This window comes from Amblyraja radiata, chromosome 2 (assembly GCF_010909765.2).
Source record: "Amblyraja radiata isolate CabotCenter1 chromosome 2, sAmbRad1.1.pri, whole genome shotgun sequence".
NCBI lineage: Eukaryota > Metazoa > Chordata > Chondrichthyes > Rajiformes > Rajidae > Amblyraja > Amblyraja radiata.
The window spans coordinates 125,834,039-125,856,320 of record NC_045957.1 but is presented as its reverse complement, the minus strand read 5'-3'; the positions used below and the strand labels follow the sequence as shown (position 1 = coordinate 125,856,320).

At 43.9% G+C, this 22,282-nt stretch overlaps 1 protein-coding gene across 1 annotated transcript in view; it reads right to left on the bottom strand.

Moving 5' to 3' along the window:
• Positions 1-22,282, bottom strand: part of mrc1 (mannose receptor C-type 1) — a 139,921-nt gene that overhangs the window by 62,209 nt on the left and 55,430 nt on the right. The window contains exons 7-10 of the mRNA XM_033015268.1: positions 17,255-17,437; positions 13,109-13,266; positions 11,696-11,815; positions 4,247-4,362 (exon numbers count right to left, since the gene is read on the bottom strand). Coding sequence (XP_032871159.1) covers positions 4,247-4,362; positions 11,696-11,815; positions 13,109-13,266; positions 17,255-17,437 — 577 coding nt within the window. The remainder of the gene's footprint in view (positions 1-4,246; positions 4,363-11,695; positions 11,816-13,108; positions 13,267-17,254; positions 17,438-22,282) is intronic.

Genomic DNA, 22,282 nt, shown 5'->3' with positions numbered 1-22,282 from the left:
AAAAGTTATAAAACAATAAAGAATATAGTTGCTATGCAATAAGCAAGAAAGGGTTTTCCAAAAGCAGGAGTGCCAGGTCAAATCTTAAAATGGAATTAAATCTTCATGGAATTAAACATCACAGTATAATTAGTATTGGTATATTATTCCCACTCGTACCGAGATCCAGTGAAAAGCTTTTGCTTGCGTGCTAAATAATTAAATCGGATAATGGTAAACATGAGCACAATCAAGTCACACACAAATAGATAAAGATGAAAATAACAGATCGATTAAAGAGAAAAATACCAGGGTGCAGATTCTGAGGGCGGAAAACCCGGGGGGGGGGGGGGATAGGGGGGACATAACTCAGTTTTGAGAGGTGGGGGACATCTCCCCAAGTTTTTGTAATCCGGATTTTTAAACCCGGTGAAATCTCCGCTTTCCGCGAGACAGTGGGGGTTGGACTGCTGATCGAGGGCGCCGATTGGACGAGAGAGACGTCGGTCAGCAGGCAATGGGTGCGGGACATGATGATTCAGCGCGATCATTGGAGGAGGGAGGAGTGGGGGGGGTGGGACTGAGGATAGAGCGCGGTGATTGGAGGGGGGAGACGTGGCACAGACCTGCGCCTCATCCACAGCCAGGATCGATCCCGGCCGGGTCCCCGGCACTGTCCCGAGTGCCCCCCCCCACCCCCCCCATGGGTGGCCAGAGAGGTCGGGAGTCAGACGGGAGCTGTACCCCCAGGCCCACAGCCAGCGCAGAGAAGCAGCGCTAAACCCAGCTCAACTCTGCCTGTCCCGCCAGGTTAACCTGCCTGGGCTTACGGGAAATATGGCCAGCGTGGAGAAGCAGCGCCGGTATCCCGACAGTCCAGGCATGGCTGTCGTTAACCCGGCGAGAACAGACAGAGTTGAGTTGCATTTAGCGCTGGATTGAGCCTCCGAAGCCTCTCGCGTGTATGTGTGAGTGTGCGCATGCGCGCGCGGCTGCCAAAGAATTGTGTCCCCCGGTCCCCTCCATGTTTTGATAGCAAGTTCCGTGCCTGAATAGTTCTCAACATTGCATCTCTCCAAGCAGACGTGAAGCTCACCGTTTGACCTGTTTTTACAAAATGTTAAATGGTCAGCTCGACATAGACTACAAGACCTACACCAAACCCAAACCAATTAGGAGCAGACGAGGGCATTCGATCCAATTTGTGATCCCAGCTACAAAGACAGATGTATACAGCAATTTGTTCTTCCCCCGCACAATTAAAGCATGGAATAATCTCCACCCAACTATAGTTACCCAACCAGATGCAACTAAATTTAAAGTAGCTCTTTCTTCCCAATAACCCTTTCTGGCTTAATCCCTCCCTTCACCACCTCCAGTTTAAATTCCATTTGGAATATTTTGGAGGACCAAGAAACCAAGAACAAGAACAGCACCACAGTTCCAAAGAGAAAGTCCAATCACTGCGATGAAGTAGGTTAGAAGAATGGCAATAATCCCTACGTTATGGAAGAACTGGTCAGAAGCTTGATAGAGGGAGAGAAAGTGTTCCCGAATCTGGCGGTACATGCTCTCAAGCTTTTGTACCTTCTGCCCAATGGAAGCATGGCGAAGTGGGAGTAACAGGGATCAGACCAAGCGCTGGCTTGGCGAATGCTTCGCCCAACACGTCCGCTCAGTTCGCAATAACCAACCTGATCTCCCGGTGGCCCAGCACTTCAACTTCCCCTTCCATTCCGAATCCGACCATTCTGTCCTGCACATCCCCCATGGCCAGAGTAAGTCCCACCGCAAATTGGAGGAGCAGCACCTCATATTTCACTTGGGTAGTTTAAACATTGACTTATCCAATTTCAGGTAGTCCTTGCTTTCTCCCGCCTTCCCCTCCCCTTACCAGCTATCCCACAGCCTACAGCTTTCTTTTCCCCTCCCCCCCCCCCCCCCCCCCACCCCACCCCCCATCCCCACACATCAGTCTGAAGAAGGGTCTCGACCCAAAACGTCGCCTATTCCTTCGCTCCACAGATGCTGCCTCACCAGCTGAGTTTCTCCAGCATTTATGTCTACCTTAATTACATTAGCTGCTTTCCCAAGGCAGTGTGAGGTTAATGATGAGGAGTCTATGATGGGAATAAATTAATTTGTTCTTTTTTGCCTATACGAGTTTAACATTAGGTTTACCCCACTGTTGAAGATCTTTTAAAGGCATTTCCATGTGTTCATGCTGGATAGTTATATGGATGGGAAAGGAATGGAGGGTTATGGTCTGAGTGCAGGTATATGGGACTAGGGGAGATTATGTGTTCGGCACGGACTAGAAGGGTCGAGATGGCCTGTTTCCGTGCTGTAATTGTTATATGGTTATATGGTTCATAGAAATAAGATAATCTTTTGGTCAGCACAATTTTGGTCAGCATAATCTTCAGTGAAACCAGACATCGCCAGTGGAGCACAACACACAGCAGATGGAAACCAGACATCGCCAGTGGAGCACAGCGCACAGCACATATAGTATTATGTCTAGTGGTTAAATAATTGGATTTGCATCCAGAAATCTACACCAGAGACTTGAGTTCAAAATAACATTTGAAGAATTTAAATAAATTTGGAATGAAAATATTTTCGCTGCAACGACGGATTTAAACCGTCTGTCACAAAAACACATCTGGTCACCAATGTCCTTCCAGGAAGGAAATCGGACATCTCTTCCTGTTCTGGCCCATGTCCGAGTCCCACCACTGTAACTCTTAATTGTCCCCTGAGTTCAGTGGCATTTAGAAATGCACAATAAATGCCAGAGACAGCAGATGCTGGAAACTGAAGAGAGAGCCGAGTTTTTAATCGTCACATAGTCATCTGTCCCGAATTGGAACAATGAAATTCTTATTCAGATTTTTACCATTTCGCTAGCGATTTCACTTTAACATTTGCTCATCCACTCCTCATTAAATTTAGTCTTTTTCTGTACACATTTTTCATAAAATCCTCCCCCCCCCACTCACTAATTTTTTCGCCTCACGCTGGGCACTTTCTCATCGCGTGCCCCGCGCGACCATAACGGCTGCTGCCGCCCGGCTCTCCTCCAAAAACACCAATATTTCTACCATTTTGCTAGCGATTTTACTTCCTCCACTCTACCCCCCCCCCCCCCCCCCCCCCGCCCCCCCTGGACCCCCGGCTGCTTTTCGCCGTCCTCGATGGCGGCTCACAGGCTTGCACTGTCCGAAAATCCCGCGCGCCAACGGCCTGTCGGCCCGCAGGCGCATTGAGGGCGTACGCAGCGTCTCGACGGGCATACGCAGCGTCTTGACGGCGTACGTCTAGCGCGTAGCGGTGCGCGATGACGTCAGGCCGCCCCCTCCCCTTGCAACTGCGCCTTGCGGGAACAGATCTGCACTTGGTCTAGTATAGATATATAAATGTGGCAGAGACAGAGACAGGGAGAAAGGGTTGACATCCTTACGAGAGATAAGATGGGAAGAGATGAAGGTTGCTGTGGAAGTCCGTAGGTTTAGAGTAAATGTCAGTGGACAATTTATCTCATGATTGGATAGCTAATCTCCTGAGATGGAGAAAGAGAGATCAGAAAAGGTAGAGGTGACAGAAATAGTCTAAGTAAATTTGAGTGAGGAGTGGAGGTTAGAGGCGGTGAAAAATTTGATGAGATCTGTATGAGTGCAGAGAGCATCAAAACCATGGAGAATGAGTTTTACTTTAGTTTAGTTTAGAGATAGAGCGCGGAACAGGCCCTTCAGCCCACCAAATTCGCTCAGGCCGAACATTAACTATCCTACACATACATGGAACAATTTACACTTATACCAAGAATACAAATCAAAGCCTACAAACCTGCACATCTTTGGAGTGTGGGAGGAAACCGAAGATCTCGGCGAAAATTCACACGAGATTTTCTTGTTCTCGGGGAGAACATACAAACCCTGTACAGACAGCATCTGTAGTCGGGATCGAACCCGCATCTCTGGCGTTGTAAGCTTTGTAAGGCACAAACTCTACCGCTGCGCCACCATGCCGCCCCGTTAGCGAGTGGCACGAGGAGGTTTGGAACAAGGACTATTTCACATAGCCATCGAAAAGGCAGACATAATCAGAAAAAATATTGATGAATGGATACCATTAGCTGTGATAAATTGATTTTCATCAACTATTAACATTTCTTGACATTTTTGTATATTCGATAATGATTTCAAAAAGATTTAATCGTTACGTGCAACGTGTTTCTTTGTAGTTTTGACGTAAAGTTGCCTACCTTCCTTGAACGTTAACCAGAACTGCGTCGTCATTTTGACACTGCTTATTTGCATCGTCGAATGTCATTATAGATGATCCAATCAGATAACAAAATGTCTGGTACCTCTTCCAACCCTGTAAATAAAAATCCACATATGGTCCTTTACATGGAACTTAATGCACAGGAGACATTGAGCAACAGGAGGTGTGAATTTGAAAAGGCACAGTTTTATTTTGCCAATTAGTTTGCTGCTGACACGAAGGAATAAGAGCCAGGCAGCAAGCCCACTGAATAGGGCTAGCTGGCCAAATGAAAATAATAGCAGGAAACTTGATCTGTTCTGGTCCAGCTGTGTTAATATGTTACCAACGGCCAACGTTGCACACTTGACACCTCACAGATTTTCTTTATTGGCTTTGAGTGGTGGAGGCTTCCTTCGATCAGCTTTCTTGTTGTTGATTGCTAACCAGAGAAACCCTCTGGAAACCCGCGTACGAATTGGGTGATTATATGGTGTTCCTGCAAGATTGTGAATGATTGAATAACATGTAACTCCATACACAAAGATGGAATATTGCAACAACAGCTGGGCCCCATTGAAATGACAAAATGGACAATTCCATTTGCTAGTTCTGCTGAAGGCGCATTGATCTAACTGCTCCCACCAAAGATGCTGCTTGACCCATGGAGTATTCCTTGCACTTTCTGTTCTTATTTCAGATTTGCAGCATGTGCAGTATGTATCCTTTTAGTTTCTGTTGAATTCTCTATACATCTCTTCGAGAAACGCACCCTGAAAAATCTCTGCTCCTTTCGCAGTATCATATAGCACTGAACCATTCCTTCAACTCATCTATTCCATTGGTTGAAACAATGGAATTTCTATTTGTCCATTTATTTTATGTACACTCAATGCTTTCTGTCTCCCTTCTTGTTTTTGATGTTGTTGACCTAACCTCATTTCCAGCATCATATCTTTCTTCAGCTTCAGCTTACTACACATGGATTCCAGTTTTTACATTTCTGATCCAACCTTTATTGCAGGTATGTTCAATACCAATCCAACTCAACTTACAAATTTGCAGACAACAGCACAGTAGTGGGCCAGATATCAACTAATAATGATACGGAGTACACGAAGGAGATTGCGAACCTTGCTACCTGGTGCCAAGACAACAATGTAGGGTGGCACAGTGGTGCAGCTGGTAAAGCTGCTGCCTCACAGCACCAGAGACCAGGGCTCGATCCTGATGTCAAGTACTGTCCGTGTGGAGTTTGCATGTTCTCCCTGTGACCACATGAGTTTCATCCAGGTGATTGGTTCACTCCCATATCCCAAAGATATGCAGGTTTCCAGTAGAATTGACTGTTGTAAAATTGCCCCAAGTGTGTAGGGAGTGGATGTAAAAGTGAGATAACATAGAACTAGTGTCAATGGGTGATCAATGTTCAGTGTGTACGCGGTAAGCTAAAGGGCCTGTTTCCATGCTGTATCTCTAAACTAATGTCAGCAAGACAAAGGAGATTGTGATTAACTTCAGGAAACAAAGCACTACACGTAACCGGGTATACATTGATGGCACCTAAGTAAATATGATTGAAAGCTTCAAGTTCTTAGGAATTAATATCACCAGCAATTTGTCCTATTCCAGCCACTTTGAAGTGCATGAACTCCTCTATTTCCTTAGAAGGCTGAGGAAGATGGTCAAGTCCTCGACAACCCTCATCAACTTCTACAGATGTATGGTGGAAAGCATTTTATCGGGATAAAAATACAGTAAAAAGTCATTAAAATGTCCAGGGCAGCTGATTTAAGTGGCCAGTGCCAGAGTTATTAAATTGTCAGTGCAAAGCAGCAGAATCAGGTGGAGTGACTGACATCAGTCTGAAGAAGGGTTTCGGCCCGAAACGTCGCCTATTTCCTTCGCTCCATAGATGCTGCTGCACCCGCTGAGTTTCTCCAGCAATTTTGTGTACCTTCGAACTTCCAGCATCTGCAGTTCCTTCTTGAACACAGGTGGAGTGACTGTTTAGCAGCCTCACAGCCTGTGGAAGGAAGCTGTTTAACAGTCTGGTTGTCCGGGCTTTGATGCTACGGTATCTCTTGCCTGATGGCAGGAGATCCAGATGTGTGTGGAGGGGGTGCAGTTTGTCCTTAGCTATTCTCAGAGCTTTTTTCAGACAGCGGCTCTGGAACAGTTCTTGTACCGAGGTTAGGGAGACGCCAATGATCCTCTCTGCTCCCCTCACTACCCTCTGCAGAGCCTTCCTGTCCGAGCAGTTACAGTTGGAGTACCACGTGTTTATGCAGTATGTGAGTACAGACTCCACCGTGCCCCTGTAAAAAGTCCTGAGGATGTTGGTGGGGAGTGAGCACTGTTTGAGTTTCCTCAGGTAGTGCAGTCGCTGATGGGCCCGTTTGACAATCCCAGCATTGTTCCTGGACCAGGTGAGACTGTCTGTAATCTGCACTCCGAGGAACTTTATGCTCTCCACTCTCTCCACCGTGGTACCACTGATGTTGAGGGGTGTGTGTTTTGGCTGCGCCCTCCTAAAGTCGTCAATCATCTCCTTTGTTTTGTCGACGTTTAATGCTACATTGTTGTTGCCGCACCAGTCCACTAGTTGTTTCACTTCATCCCTGTACATTGATTCATCATCTCCGCTGATGAGTCCCACCACTATTGTCATGGTTTGGGAACAGCTCCATCCAAGACCTCAAGAAATTGCAGAGTTGTAGACGTTGCCCAGACCATCATGCACCCAACTAGAAATTTGAAAATGAATACCTCTAGATACAGAGACAGCTTCTTCCCAGCCGTTATCAGGCAACTGAGCAGTCCTCTCTCCAATGAAATAGCGGTTTACCTCATTTTTGAACTTTCTTTAATTGAACTTTACTGGACTTTATTTTGCACTAAATGTTATACCCTTTATTTGTATCTGTATACAGTGGACAGCTTGGTTGTAATCATGTATAGTCTTTTTGCTGACTGGATAGTATGCAACAAAAAGCTGCACTGTTCCTCAGTACACATGGCAATAATAGACCAAACCTATTTAGTGCTGGATGATTAGCTATTCTCAACACATTCAGAGACCTTTGTTTAATTCTATGTATAATCATATGTATTCAGTTCTCTCTACAACCACACTTACTCTTTCTCTCAAGCCTGCCCGTTAACTAAAGACTGTTTCCCCTTCTTTAAGACATGAAAGAGCACAAAGTTCAACAACGTTTAAATTCTATTATTCACCCTGTCCTTCTCTCTCGTCCGTTTCCTCCGTCTGATCTCTTCCCTCAGTTTTACACCCTTTTGGATCTTCAGTATCCTTTCTGATCCACTCTGATTCTAAACACCCGTTCTGCACCAGAATGATGTTAAGGCTTCAATGTAAGATGGATTTGTGGGTGTAGTTCGGGTGAGCGACTGCAATGAATTATGTAAATGGTACACATTTACACCCCTGTGTGTGGGCCAATGGTGCTGGGAAATTTAAAAAAAAAACACAATTCAATGAGATTGTATGTTATTAATGGTGACGATGCTTTAAGATGTCAGGAGGTGAGTCCAGGATAGCCCAGATTTCAATCTGCTCTACCACACCTTGTACTTAGGTGGCTGGAACAATTTAGCTTCTGATCACTGGTGACTCACAGAATACTGATGCTGAAGGGACTTGACAATGGTAATGCACTGAATGTCTCTTTTTTAGATGATCATTGTCTGATACTATTGTATCGCTATTAGTTTCTTATTGTCACATGTACCAAGATATAGTGAAAAAGTTTGTTAGCAGGTTATTCAGTAAAACACTACTATACCCAAGTAAAAGCAAACCATTCACAAGTACAACAGGCAGAGGATAAGTACCAGAATGCAGAACATAGTGTTACCATGTTATCACATTACAGGTACAGAGAAAGTGCAGAGAAAAAAAGTGCAAGGGCTTCAATGAGGCAGGTTGGGAAATCAGGACTTAGATTATGAGCGAAGTGTTTAGTAGTTTGATAAGAGCGGGGAAGACGCTGCTCCTGAACCTGGTGATAAGTGCTTTCAAGGTTTTGTATCTTCTGCTTGATGGGAGGGGAGAAGATAGAATGACCAGGGTTCTTGATTATGTTGGCTGCTTTCCCGAGGCAGCATGAAGTGCAGATGGATTTAATGGGCCACATCCACAACTCTCTGCAATTTATTTTAGTGCTGGAACTGTTGCCAAATCAAAGCATCTGATAGGATGCTTTTTAGGGTGCAACTGTAGAAGTTGGGAATGGTTGTTGAACAGGTCAATCTTTTTTAGTCTTCTGAGGATTTGTTGGCATTAATGTGCTCTTTTTTGGCTGTAGATTTAGTGTGGCTGGGCCAAGATAAATTATTGGTGAAACTCATGCTTAAGACGTTGAAGCTCTCAAGTTCAAGTTCTCTTCAGCATCTTCTCTTCAGCACCTTTGATGCTGACTGGAGCATGTACACCACCACTTTTCCCAAAGTCAATAATTAGCACTTCCGTCTTGCTGACATTGAGGGAGAGGTTGTTGGCTTGATGCTATGTTCCTAAGCTCTCTATTTCCTTCCTGCACTCTGTGTTGTCATTGTTCATACTGCGGAGTGAATGTTTCTTGCCATTCATCAGCCCATGCCTGAATGTTGTCTAGGTCTTGCTGCATTCAGCCATAGACTTTTGCATTTGCTGAGGCATTGTAAAGAGAATTGAGTATTGTGAAACCAATCCACTTTTAGACTTTATGAAGAGGGAAAAATTATTGATCAGATCATTACATCTGGCTTGGCCCAGGACACAATCATTGATCTAAAACATTAACTCTGTTTTATCTCTGCATATGTTGCTCATACTCTGAGTATATCCAGTACTTTTTATTTCCTTGTATTCCAGTTGTGGGTTTAGACTGTAAATTACTACATTTTACCAGATTTAATGAATCAAATTTGGACAATACCAACTTATAAATACAGAATTTGGAGATCAATTTTAGAACATGGCATGAATTCAATTATGTGTTAAGGAACTATCTTAATGTTATTGTAATTTTAAATTAAAGTTTCAAGACGGAAATACTAAAAATAGCTTTACTTCAAAGCTGAAAGCAGATACTATAGTAAGTAGATGAAGTGCTGACTTAATTCTTCCTGTTAGGGTCAATTAATTTTGATGTATAATAAAACCAAACAACATCTACAATAGCATTTCTATAAAAGGTAAATATGATTTGAAGTCCAAATGGCCAGCTGGCAATCTTATCAGCGGCAATATGGTAAACATGTCAAATTTTTTGGCAGTCCTAACTCTTTCGTTACTAAATTAGTTCTGTCTTTCAGCACTTTGATAAAAATCCTAAATATGTTCCTGAAAATTTGCTGATATCTGGTACATTTGAGTTGAGGTGTTTCAACCAATGGTTTATCCCCATTCCAGAGACAATAAATCCTCAGTTAGTTCAACAGTTATGAACGGGGGATAGAACCGTTGTGTATTACAGAATACTAATTGAGACAAATTGAGACTACTGAGTCATAGAGTCACAGAGTTGTACAACACAGAAATGGGCCCTTTGGCCCACCATGCCCATGCCAACCTTTAAGCCCATCTACTTGAATAGTCAGAAGGTAGTGAATATGTGGAATTATTTGCTACAGATGGCGTAGGAGGCCTAGTCAATTGATATTTTTAAAGCAAAGATTGACAGATTCTTGATTAGTAAGGTTGTCAGGGTTTGTGGGGAGAAGGCAGGAGAATATGATTGAGAGTGAAAGATAGATTAGCAATGATTAAATGGCAGAATAGACTTGATGGGCCAAACAGCCTAATTCTGCTCCAATAACTTATGAACATGAATATGGATTGCCAGTATTAAGACTGTATCTGTCTATGCCTTGTATATTTAAGTACCTGTCTAAATATCTCTTAAAGAAAGTATCTAACTCCACCTCCTCTTCTCTCACTGAGTTCCAGATATCAATGAGCGTCTGTGTAAAAAGCTTATCCCCCAGTTCCCCTTTAATACTCCTTCCTCTCACCTAAAATCTATGATCTCTTGTTTTCGATACGCTTCCATGGTAAAAAAAAGATGTTGATTGACTACACTATCTATGCATCTCACAATATACATTCTGCTTGAAGATTAACAACATGCTCGAAGATGTTCGTTGATCTGCCTGAACCTTCTTGCAGGTATTCCAAAGCAATGTGCGCTCCACAACTGAATGATTCAGAGTGGCACATTGCAAGGGCAGCACTCACTGCTAAGAGACACATCGTCACAAAGTCTCTCTAGACAAGGACAATAGTTTATGGCCCATTCACCATTGTACATCGTGGAGTTCCATTTAAAACCTTTTTGAGTAGGAAGGAACTGCAGATGCTGGTTTAAACCAAAGATAGACACAAAAGGTTGGAGTAACTCAGTGGGTACTTTTGAGATCTTTAGTCATGGGAGGTATGTACAAGAAGTCCTGCTGATAAAAGATCACATTTTTTAAAGTGCTGGAACTTCAGCTCTGACTATTATAATAGTTAAAATTTAGTTTCCAATATTTCATTTATCACATAATAAATAAAATTACAGTAATATAAAGAAGAGTTCAAATTATCCACCTTCCATCTATCATATATTGCTTGTTCAGGTTTCTATAAAGTTGGTCAATATGTTGAGTTAATGGAAAATACTTTTAAAGTTACCAACCTCCAGCCACGCCCCGAGAGATTGAAAATGGGCCAGGAGGTGGTGTCCAAAATGATTTTTTTTAAATTATGGAAAATTCCGACAAGTTGTTGAAACGATTGATGTGCAAGTTTCAGCACGCAAGGGGCAGGCAGGTAGACCAGTAGGTGCATTCAATGTTGCCATTGTGAAACTTTTCTTTCATGCTTTTGATTTTGTTTTCAATGATTACATTTGATTGTATTTAATGCTTTAATTTTGTGATTAATAATCTACAAAGCCAAAACAAAATGTTTTGAAATCTCGAATCACATTGACAAAACAAATAGGGTAGCTCGGTGGCGCAGCGGTAGAGTTGCTGCCATACAGCACCAGAGACCCGGGTTCGATCCTGACTATGGGTGCTGCCTGCATAGAGTTGGTATGTTCTCCCAATGACCTGCATGAGTTTTCTCCGGAATCTCCGGTTTCCTCCCACACTCCAAAGACGTACAGTTTTGTAGGTTAATTTTCGTGGTATAATTGTAAACCTGTCCCTAGTGTGTGCAGAGTAGTGTTAGTGTGCGGGGATCGCTGGTCGGCACCGATTCGGTGGGCCAAAGGGCCTGGTTGTGTGCTGTATATCTAAATTAAACTAATTCATTTCATGCTATCTTAAAATATGGGCCTTAAGTCCAAATATTTGATCAATTTTTGTCCACGGATGAAACGGTTCGGGAGCCACTGGTCCAAACATTTAAAGTGGCATCAGATTTATCATTTTATCAGTAAAAGTTTTATCTGACCTTCTTGCATCCTTCTTCTGCAGGAATTTCGAGCGCCTTCCCTGGTTTATTTGGAGGTGGTTTGCATTTACAAATATATCCATATTCCATTTCACACAGCTGATCTGCCCAATAGCCATTCTGGAAAATACATAAATATGTTATGCAATTTGTTATTGATAATCATTTTATCAAAAGACAAATTTTGTGTGTGTGTGTGTGTGCATGTGTGTTATGTTAGACATAAGAATAAATTAAATTGGACGTATACGGAAATAGATGTGAGGGTGAGGCCACAGCAGGAATATCCATATCACTGGCCCAACTAGTCCATCAACACCTTTCACAAGTATATGTAGAAACAAGGAACTGAAGTTGCTGGTTTATCTCTGGAGAAAAAGGATGGGTGACGTTTGGAGTCGGGAACCTTCTTCAACCCTAAACGTTGCCCATCCATTTTTCTCCAGAGATGCTGTCTGACCCACTTAGTTACTCTAGAACTTTGTTCTCTAATTTTCACAAAAATATGTATAGTATTGTGTGTGTGTGTGTGAGAGAGCCAGAGATTCATAATGAGATAGATACACACACAGACACACATACACACATACACACACACACACACACACACACACACAAAGTAAAAAAATAGAGAGTGAGACAGAGTCAGAGTCAGAGAAAGAGGAAGACAAACAGTACGACAGATAATCCGACAGAGTAAAACGCACCTTGTTTACAGGAAAATTGCAAGGGGGACGTGAACCAGACAGAGTAATGCAGGGGCTTGAGTAAGAGATAAGATTGAATGACCTAATTGACCTTTCCCATTTTTAACAAGAACATCCTTCTCCTCTGGGCCTCCCCAATCAAGATCTGCAGCAATGCATTCAATAAACTAGGGGAAAACTCCCGAAGCCTCAAGATATCTCTCCAAGTTGGCTTCTCTTGTAGTCTCCAGGAAAGCAGGAGTTAATCAGGCCTTGAATGCTAAACTTGCCGTTGTCAGGTTCAGCAGCTGCATTGACATTTAAATCATGATACACAGCAATTAGCCTAAAAGCTATCTACCAAACTTTTACCTTGGGTTCAGGCATTTCAAAACAGCAAAGCATGCATTCTGCATCTGTTTTAACAATCTGGTCAAAGTAACTGCTCTTGCTCGCACTCGCTCTCGCTCCCACTCCCCTTCCCACCCACCTCAAATAAATGAGACACCTTCCCTTTTATGTAAACCAATCGTTTGCATATTTAACTTTCAACAAAAAAACATGCATTTCTCTTCCGTTGCCTCATTCTCTTTTACACTTTGGAATATCCATTACATTGGACATTTATTTCTGTATCTTGAAAAGTCTTTGCTTATTGTATATCAGCTTATGAGAAGGAGTGCATAATATAATATGAAAACTGAACAGATTGTATTGCCACTCTCACCGTTGTATTCATCATGACACAGTTCTCATCCCTATTAGTTAAATGGCTTGGTTCTTGATAGCTCCAAAAAGTATAGGTCACAGGGGATCCATTTGACCATGAAAACAGCATTGATGTCTTAAGATCATTCAATCCAAGCCACACCACATCAATGGAAGCTGTAACAGAGCAGAAAAAATAATATGGTTTAACTGATGTAAATCGATTCCGATCATGGAGATTATCCTGAAATATGTTCTCCTTTGTCATACACCTATGACACTCATGTTCCCCTGAAAATGTATTCATGAGATACATCATGTTTTCTCCCCACCTCCAGCTCATACTGAGATGCCTGTGCATCTGCTCCTGCATTTGTATAAGAGTGCAGTTCCAGCAGTATACAGTGCATTCAGAAAGTATTCAGACCCCTTCACTTTTCCACATTTTGTTACGTTACAGCCTTATTCTAAAATGGATTAAATTCTTTTTTTTTTATCATCAATCTACACACAATACCCCAGAATGAAGAAGTGAAAACAGGCGTTTAGAAATGTTTGCAAAGTAATTAAAAATAAATAACTGAAATATCACAATTACATTAGTATTCAGACCCTTTGCTATGACACTCAAAATTGAGCTTAGATGCAACCTGTTTCCATTGATTATCCTTGAGATGTTTCTACAACTTGATTGAAGTCCACCAGTGGTAAATTAAGTTGATTGAGCATGATATGGAAAGGCACACACCTGTCTATATAAGGTCCCACAGTTGACAGTGCATGTCGGAGCAAAAACCAAGTCTGAAGCCAAAATTATTGTCCGTAGACCTCCGAGACAAGATTGTGTCGAGACACAGATCTAGGGAAGGGTATAAAACAATTTCTGCAGCATTGCAGGTCTCAAAGAGCATAGTGGCCTCCGGCATTCTTAAATGGAAGAACGTAGGAACCACCAGCACTCTTCATAGAGTTGGCCGCCCAGCCAAACTGAGCAATCGGGGGAGAAGGGCCTTGGTCAGGGAGGTGACCAAGAACCCGATGGTCACTATGACAGAGCACCAGAGTTCCTCTGTGGAGATGGGAGGACCTTCTAGAAGGACAATTATATCTGCAGCACTCCACCAATCAGGTGTAGATTGATGGCAATAAATGTTTTTTTTAATCCATTTTAGAATAAAGCTGTAATGTAACAAAATGTGGAAAAAGTGAAGGGGTCTGAATACTTTCTGATTGCACTGTATTTTAAGCATTTTAAGCTTCTAGTTTCCGGGTGCTCAGAGAGAGAGCAAACAAAAAGACTAGTGAATCTTTGGAATTCTCAATTCAGCAGAGTTGTGGACACTAAGATCATCAAGGTTATTTAACAAGCAAGTAGATACATTTCTGAACGATTAGCAATTTGAGGGCCATGGGAAACTGGCAAAGAGATGAGGCCTGGGGTAATCAAAGGTTCAAAAGGTTATTTATTGGTCACATACACCTAGGTGTAGTGAAATGCTTCTTGCCATTTTGCAGCACATAAAGAAAGAATACAGACATAACATTAATAAGAGATTTAAACATAAAGAACATCCCCCCACAATGGCTCCCACCATGAGGGAAGGCACAAAGTCCAGTCCCCAACCCCAGTTCACCTATAGTCGGGCCTATTGAGGCCTCCACAGTTGCCTCTACGGAGGCCCGATGTTCCTGGCCGTTCTCGCCGGGTGATGGTGCTCCGGCGTCGGGAGAATCCTCACAGCGGCTTGGGACACCTGGAATGGCCGCTTCCGTACTGGAGGCCGCGGCTTCCGAAGCCAATAAGGCCGCGCCGGATGGAGCTCCACAACTGGTGATCTCGTCGCGAGATCCCAGGCTCCCGATGTACAGTTCAGCGCCGCTGCCCGCGGCTGGCCACTCCACAGTCCCGCAGCTCCGCGATGTTGTTCCCGGCGGTCTTCAGCTCACCGGAGCTCCAGCGCGGCGACCCAGGCAAGGCATCGCCCGCTCCACGATAGCGCTCCAGCGCTGTGCCGCCGCCGAAGCCGAGGTTCTGGGCAGTGCCCGACAGGAAACGCCGCTCCAGGCCCGCTGGTAGGCCGCGAGGACGGGTCGAAGCTGCAGCCCGGAGAAAAGCTGCCTCTCCGACCAGGTAGGGACCCTGAAAGGTAGTTTCCCCCTTCCCCCCCCCCCACCCCCCACATAAAAAAGTCTAGAACTCCAGAAACAAAAACACTTTAACTAACTAAAAATAAGAAAAAAAGATGAAAAGACGGACAGCTGCTGGCTGGGCAGCCGCGCACAGGTCAGCGCCCCCACGCACACAGGTCAGCGCCCCCAGCACACAGGTCAGCGTTTGTATTGAGTGAAAAGGCAGGATTCAGGGATGTGGTCTACAACTGTTCCTATTCTCCTATGTTTGTATATCACTTAAAAAACATTGTGTAGTTTAGTTTAGTTCAGAGATACAGTGCGGAAACAGGCATTTCGGCCCACCGAGTCCGCGCCGACCTGCGATCCCTACACACTAACAGTATCTTACACACTCTAGGAACAATTTACACTTATACCAAGCCGATTAACCTACAAACTTGTACGTCTGGAGTGTGGGAGGAAACTGAAGATCTCAGAGAAAACTCACGCAGTCATGGGGAGAACGTACAAACTGCATACAGACAGCGCACATAGTCGTGGTCGAAGCCGGGTCTCTGCCGCTGCAAGGCAGCAACACTACCGCTGTGCCACCGCGCTGCCCTGAGGTAGAGGTCTTCTTCCAGCCCTTGGGTACATAGCAGTTCATGTAGTTGCCTCACAGATATACTGTATGTGACCATGAGCATTTCCCCTAGGTGTTCCAGTTTCCTCGTACATCCCCAAGACATCCTGGTTGGAACAATATCTGGATATTATATGTTTTCCTTGGTGTAAGTGGGTCAAAAGATGTCACGAGTGTTTATTTGTTTTATGCACTGGATATGAGCAAGAACAATGAAATCCTACTTACTGCAGCTTTACAGGCACATTAGATGCACCAAAAACAAATAGGAGACTCAGGGAAGACTCGCCATATGCGATACAATAGGTGATTAAGAAAATGGTAGAGGAATGGAATTGGTGGGATTGCTCTGAGAGTCAGCATAGACTCGATGGGCCATATAGCCTCCTTTATGTTATCAAGAAAAATGGGATGGAACAGATGTCTACAGTGACTCCAGGAGACGATTAAAAATGAAGTGAAGATTTAATTTTTAATAGATGGCAGCTCCCTCCACCCTGCGGGAGATGTTCAAGGATTTAAAGCCTTCTGCAATCACACTTCAGCCTATCTTGGTAGCCCAAAGCATACGCTGCATACTATCTAGGGACGACAGCCAGCGTCTGCCATTCCATCATCCCTGAAAATAAGCTTATTAGCACATACATTAAGGGCCTGTCCCACGAGCATGCGACCTGCGGCAAGCGTGACCAAACCGGAAGCGGGGGCCGCGCGGAGGTTGAGTGAGTGCGGTGAAGTTCGAGCGAAGTCTGACGGGCGTGTGCAGCGTCAAGACATGCGTACAGCGTCGAGGCGGTGCGTACGGCGTCGAGGTGGTGCGTACGGCGTCGAGGCGGCTGCGGGCCGGCAGGCCGTTGCCGCTCAGAATTTTTGAACACGGTCAGTTTTTCGGAGCCCCGCGCGATGTCGGGACCAGCTCTGCACAACTCCATACGGCTCCAGCGATCGAAGTGGGACCGGCCCCGCGAGGCCGTACGGCTCAAGCGACCACGTTAGGTCGCGCTTGCCGCATGGAGTCGCATGCTCGTGGGACAGGCCCTTTAGGTCGCGATTGCCACATGGAGTCGCATGCTCGTGGAACAGGCCCTTTATAGGAGCAGAATTAGGCCTCATTGGATTCGGGGCAGGTGGCCAGATCATTAACATGAGATCATTGTTGCATTGTTTTGGGCAGAGCACCAAGGAGCACCTGGGAAAAACCCACATGGTCACAGGGAAAACATGCAAACTGCATCCAGACAGCATACGTGGTCAGGATCGAATCCAGGGCTCTGCCGCTGTAAGGCAGCAACTCTACCGCTGTGCCACTTGATTTGTATTCAAGCACGGTGGAGTGATTTGTAGAAGTAGGAAATCATTGAGTGCTTCTTCTCAAACATTCGTATCTTACAGAAATCATTTGGTACTTACAAATTCCAAGCTGAGCTATGATAAAGCTCTGGTCTTCAATATTTTGAATGCTAGCTAGATCTCCTTCCTCCTTTCGACAGGCTCTTAAAGACTGCTGCCATGTCTTGCGATTTTTGTGTAGAATATAGCAATAACCTGCATACGATTGCCATCCATTTGGGCAAGCAATGGGTATATCGATCACTGAAAAAGATTTATATGACATTTGATTTAATCGTTCATAGATTCGACACATATTCAAACTATATGCCATCTATGAAATTCAAACAGGTGAAATACATTTTGCAACTCAGATGTCTGATTGCCATTTGTCATTCTCAGTTTTATTGTACAACATATTACATTTAATTATTTGATAATAATGTTACATGAGATGTATAAATGTGCTAATCTTTGTCAACCATATTTCTCAGTAATAGCCATCATAGAAATAAAAATTAAGGTACACTTGAATTTGGTGTCAGACTGGATTACTTATAAATTGGATGGTGTAAAAAATGTTTATTTCACTGTAAAGTGTACTTATCCCAGAGTGAAACATAATAATAAACATTTATGGACAGATGATCTCTTCTCCAGAAATATGACCAGGTAATTTCAGAGTGAATCACACATACACATCCAACTTAATGTGAACATCAGACACACATCGAGAGCCCAAATTAATGGCACTTAATAGTCAGCATGGACATGTTTTTAAAAATGTCTATATTCTTCTTGATATAGAGACCATAACGGTAAACCATATTCCAGAATTGGTGTCGCAATTGATAAATCCACCCACCTATCAGGAGGTTCCTGCCCCCATCTATGGAAGAGTCTGCAGTTCCCACATTGGCCTCAACAACTATCTCAGAAACCACCAAACCCGAGCGGCAACAAACCCCCTTGATCCTGAGGACTGCGCAAGACAAAAACCTAAGGTATGTTTGAAATGTTCAAGAACAACTTTCAACCAAGCGCAGAATTCTGTGGATGAAGTGCAAAAGGAACTTACAGTAGTTTAAGAAACTGTGGGAGGGAATTTGTGTGTGATTCAAATCCGTTATGGATTGGTGTCAAGGTTTCGCAGTTTTTCTGGAGTCAGCATTGAATTTTTTTTTGCTTTGAAAAGCAGGCTTCCCTCTGACACAGATCCCATGCTCTATGATAAGTCTTTTCCTGTTTCCTTCCTATTTTCTTAGCAAGCACTGCTAATCTAGGTAGGGCCACTATTGATTGATCTGCCAAAAATGGTAGAACTATGTTCAGCTACAATTAGAATGCGTATGTTATGTCATGGGGAACCCATTTTTGAAAGGATATTGAAGTTTTAAAATAAAATATTGCACAGAACTTGTGTTCTCTGCATCTGGACTTCTGAACCAGTCCTAAGCTTTTTGCAAGTGCATGTTGTTGCTGTACAATGAGACTGCAGTTTGAGAGCAATCCACGGGCAAAGGCTCAGGCACACTTCTCTGGATCAGCACTTTTAATGGAAGGGATGCAGCTCAGTTGTAGCCAATATTTTTTGTACCAGAATAAACATCCCATATGGACAATAGACAATAGACAATATTGAGCAAGCTGCCAAGTGCTATGTCGGGGTTACACTGAAACAAAACTGGTGGTTGTGGCATAAGCACCTTGCTGAGAGAGTTGTTGGAATCAATTCCAACCCTTGTTATGAATTGTTATGAGACAATACGAGCCAGCACCGCCATTCAATGTGATCATGGCTGATCATCCCCAATCAGTACCCTGTACCTGCCTTCTCCCCATATCCCCTGACCGCTATTTTTAAGAGCTCTATCTAGCTCTCTCTTGAAAGCATCCAGAGAACCTGCCTCCACCGCCCTCTGAGGCAGAGAATTCCACAGACTCACCACTCACTGTGAGAAAAAGTGTTTCCTCATCTCCGTTCTAAATGGCTTACTCCTTATTCTTAAACTGTGGCCCCTGGTTCTGGACTCCCCCAACATCAGGAACATGTTTCCTGCCTCTAGTGTGTTCAAGCCCTTAACAATCTTATATGTTTCAATGAGATCCCCTCTAATCCTTCTAAACTCCAGAGTGTACAAGCCAATTCTCTCAACATATGACAGTCCCGCCATCCTGGGAATTAACCTTGTAAACCTACGCTGCACTCCCTCAATAGCAAGAATTATTCCTCAAATTAGGGGACCAAAACTGCACACAATACTCCAGGTGTGGTCCCACTAGGGCTCTGTACAACTGCAAAAGGACCTCTTTGCTCCTATATTCGATTCCTCTTGTTATAAAGGCCAACATGCCATTCACCTTCTTCACTGCCTGCTGTACCTGCATGCTTACTTTCATAGACTGATGTACAAGGACCCCCAGATCCCGTTGTACTTCCCCTTTTCCCAACTTGACGCCATTTAGATAGTAATCTGCCTTCGTGTTTTTGCTACCAAAGTGGATAACCTCACATTTATCCGCATTAAACTTCATCTGCCATGCATCTGCCCACTCCCCCAACCTGTCCAAGTCACCCTGCATTCTCATAGCATCCTCCTCACAGTTCACACTGCCACCCAGCTTTGTGTCATCTGCAAATTTGCTAATGTTACTTTGAATCCCTTCATCCAAATCATTGATGTATATTGTAAATAGCTGCGGTACCAGCACCGAGCCTTGCGGTACCCCACTAGTCACTGCCTGCCATTCTGAAAGGGGCCCGTTAATCCCTACTCTTTGTTTCCTGTCTGCCAACCACTTCTCTATCCATGTCAGCACTCTACCCCGAATGTCATGTGCCCTAATGTTGCCCACTAATCTCCTATGTGGGACCTTATCAAATGTTTTCTGAAAGTCCAGGTACACTACATCCACTGGCTCTCCCTTGTCCATTATCCTAGTTACATCTTCAAAAAATTCCAGAAGATTAGTCAAGCATGATTTCCCCTTCGTAAATCCATGCTGACTCGGACCGATCCTGTTACTGCTATCCAAATGTTCGGCTATCTCATCTTTTATAATGGACTCCAGCATCTTCCCCACCACCGATGTCAGGCTAACTGGTCTATAATTCCCTGGTTTCTCTCTCCCGGCTTTCTTATACTGTACAAGAAAATACTGCTGTTAATGCCCATGTTTAATTCAACTACACACAGCAGGCATATTGACGGGGTTGCTTGTTGGTCATCAGGCATCCAACCCTCTGGCTGCTCCATCTCCAGCACCTCAATGGTTCAATGGTTGGTTATTATCACATGTACTGAGGTACAGAGATATATATTTTTTCATACAATTCAGTAAATTATTAAAGTACGTAAATACAATCCCATATTAAGTACAAAGTGTAAATACAATCCCATATTAAGTACAAGTGCTGCTAAATTTGTATAAGATAATTATAAGCAGTTGAATAAGGGGTGGGAATTAATAAGCTTTGGCTGCTTCCTGCTCCTTTTCGGACACATACGATTTCATTTATTTATAGATATTGTTTATGACACTTTATAAATATTCTTGTTTTGTTTTTTGTATGCTGTTTCACACTTGCTTTTTATTCTTTTATTCTGTTCGAAATAAAGAATTAAATAAATAAATAAATAAATAAATATAGAAACCACCCACTGAGACCATGTACAAGAGTCGCCAGGTTTTGCAGCCGTCGCCTCAATCCGGACTGTCCAGTGAAGCATCGTCCTTGTCCTCGCCCGGCCACCATTCTGCCTTTATGCTCCAGGGCCGTCTACCGCAGCTGACCTTGAGAGCACAGAAGGTAAGGACCCTGGCTCTTCCTATCACCCCTCCACTCTTGCGTCTGCCATTGCCAACTCCTTCCACCCTCCTCTCCGGATCACCGGTCCTCGTGGACAAGCAGGGTCCGTTTGGCGGCTTCCCTCTGCAGGCGGGTTTCCTGATGATGCCCCTGTCCCACTTAGAAAACCTGAATGGAAACCTCTGGAGACTTTGCGCCCCACCCAAGGTTTCCGTGCGGTTCCCGGAGGTTGCAGGTGGTTGCCGGAGGTTGCAGGTAGTGGAAGCAGGTAGGGAGACTGACAAAAACCTCCAGGAACCTCCGGGAATCGCACGGAAACCTTGGGTGGGGCACAAAGTCTCCAGAGGTTTCCGTTCAGGTTTCCTAAGTGGGACAGGGGCATAATTCTGCGCTGGGCAAGCCAGGCCTGTGCCAGGGAATGGGCATGGCCCGACGGTTTCTTGTGTCACCTCTGATCCCACGCCAACCCCATGTCATGGGCTAAAATCTGAGTCTCTGGGCCTTTACACCGGTGGATCACCTCCACTCCCAGCATCCCAGCTCTGCTGCAAATTCCAAGCACCATCCAACTGTACATTGGTGAAGGGAAAACGGGGTCTTAAGCTCAATCCAGGATGGGGAAACGGAACAATTCCAGTTTCAGCACTTTTGCAATCACTTTACAAGCCTGTGACCCCTCAGACAAAAATATCCACATCCATCATTAAATCTAATTAACAGTACAACCCTGTGCTCACTGTTATCTCGTGGAAGAGGCAGAAAACACTGCAGTTAATTTAGAAAAATAAACACTAAGAGATTTATCTCTGATTTTTTATGGTAATCAAGGCATGCGTTGAGGTTGTCAATGACTAATAACCACTCTAACCAACAAGTAATCCTCATTAATTGCAAATTATATTTTTGTTTAAGCAACTTTGAAGTTCCTTTCCAACTGCCTTCCTGGTTCAATGATAAAATTAACTTAAAGTAAGTGCTTTGTGTCACCTTTTATAAACCAGTACCTGTAGATTTCATTGGTATTTAGTCCTGCCATTACCATCTGTTTCACATAACCTATCTAATCAATTCTACAGAAAGGGAATCATAATGTCATAGAGTCACAGAGTCAAACAGCGTGGAAACAGGCCCTTCAGCCCAACTTGCCCATGTCGGCCAACATGCCCTATCTACACTAGTCCCACCTGCCTGCATTTTGACATATCCTTCTAAATCTATCTTATCCATGCATGTATTCAAATGTTTTAAACAGTCACTCCCCACCCTCTATCTAAAACAACGTGCCCCTACATCTCCTT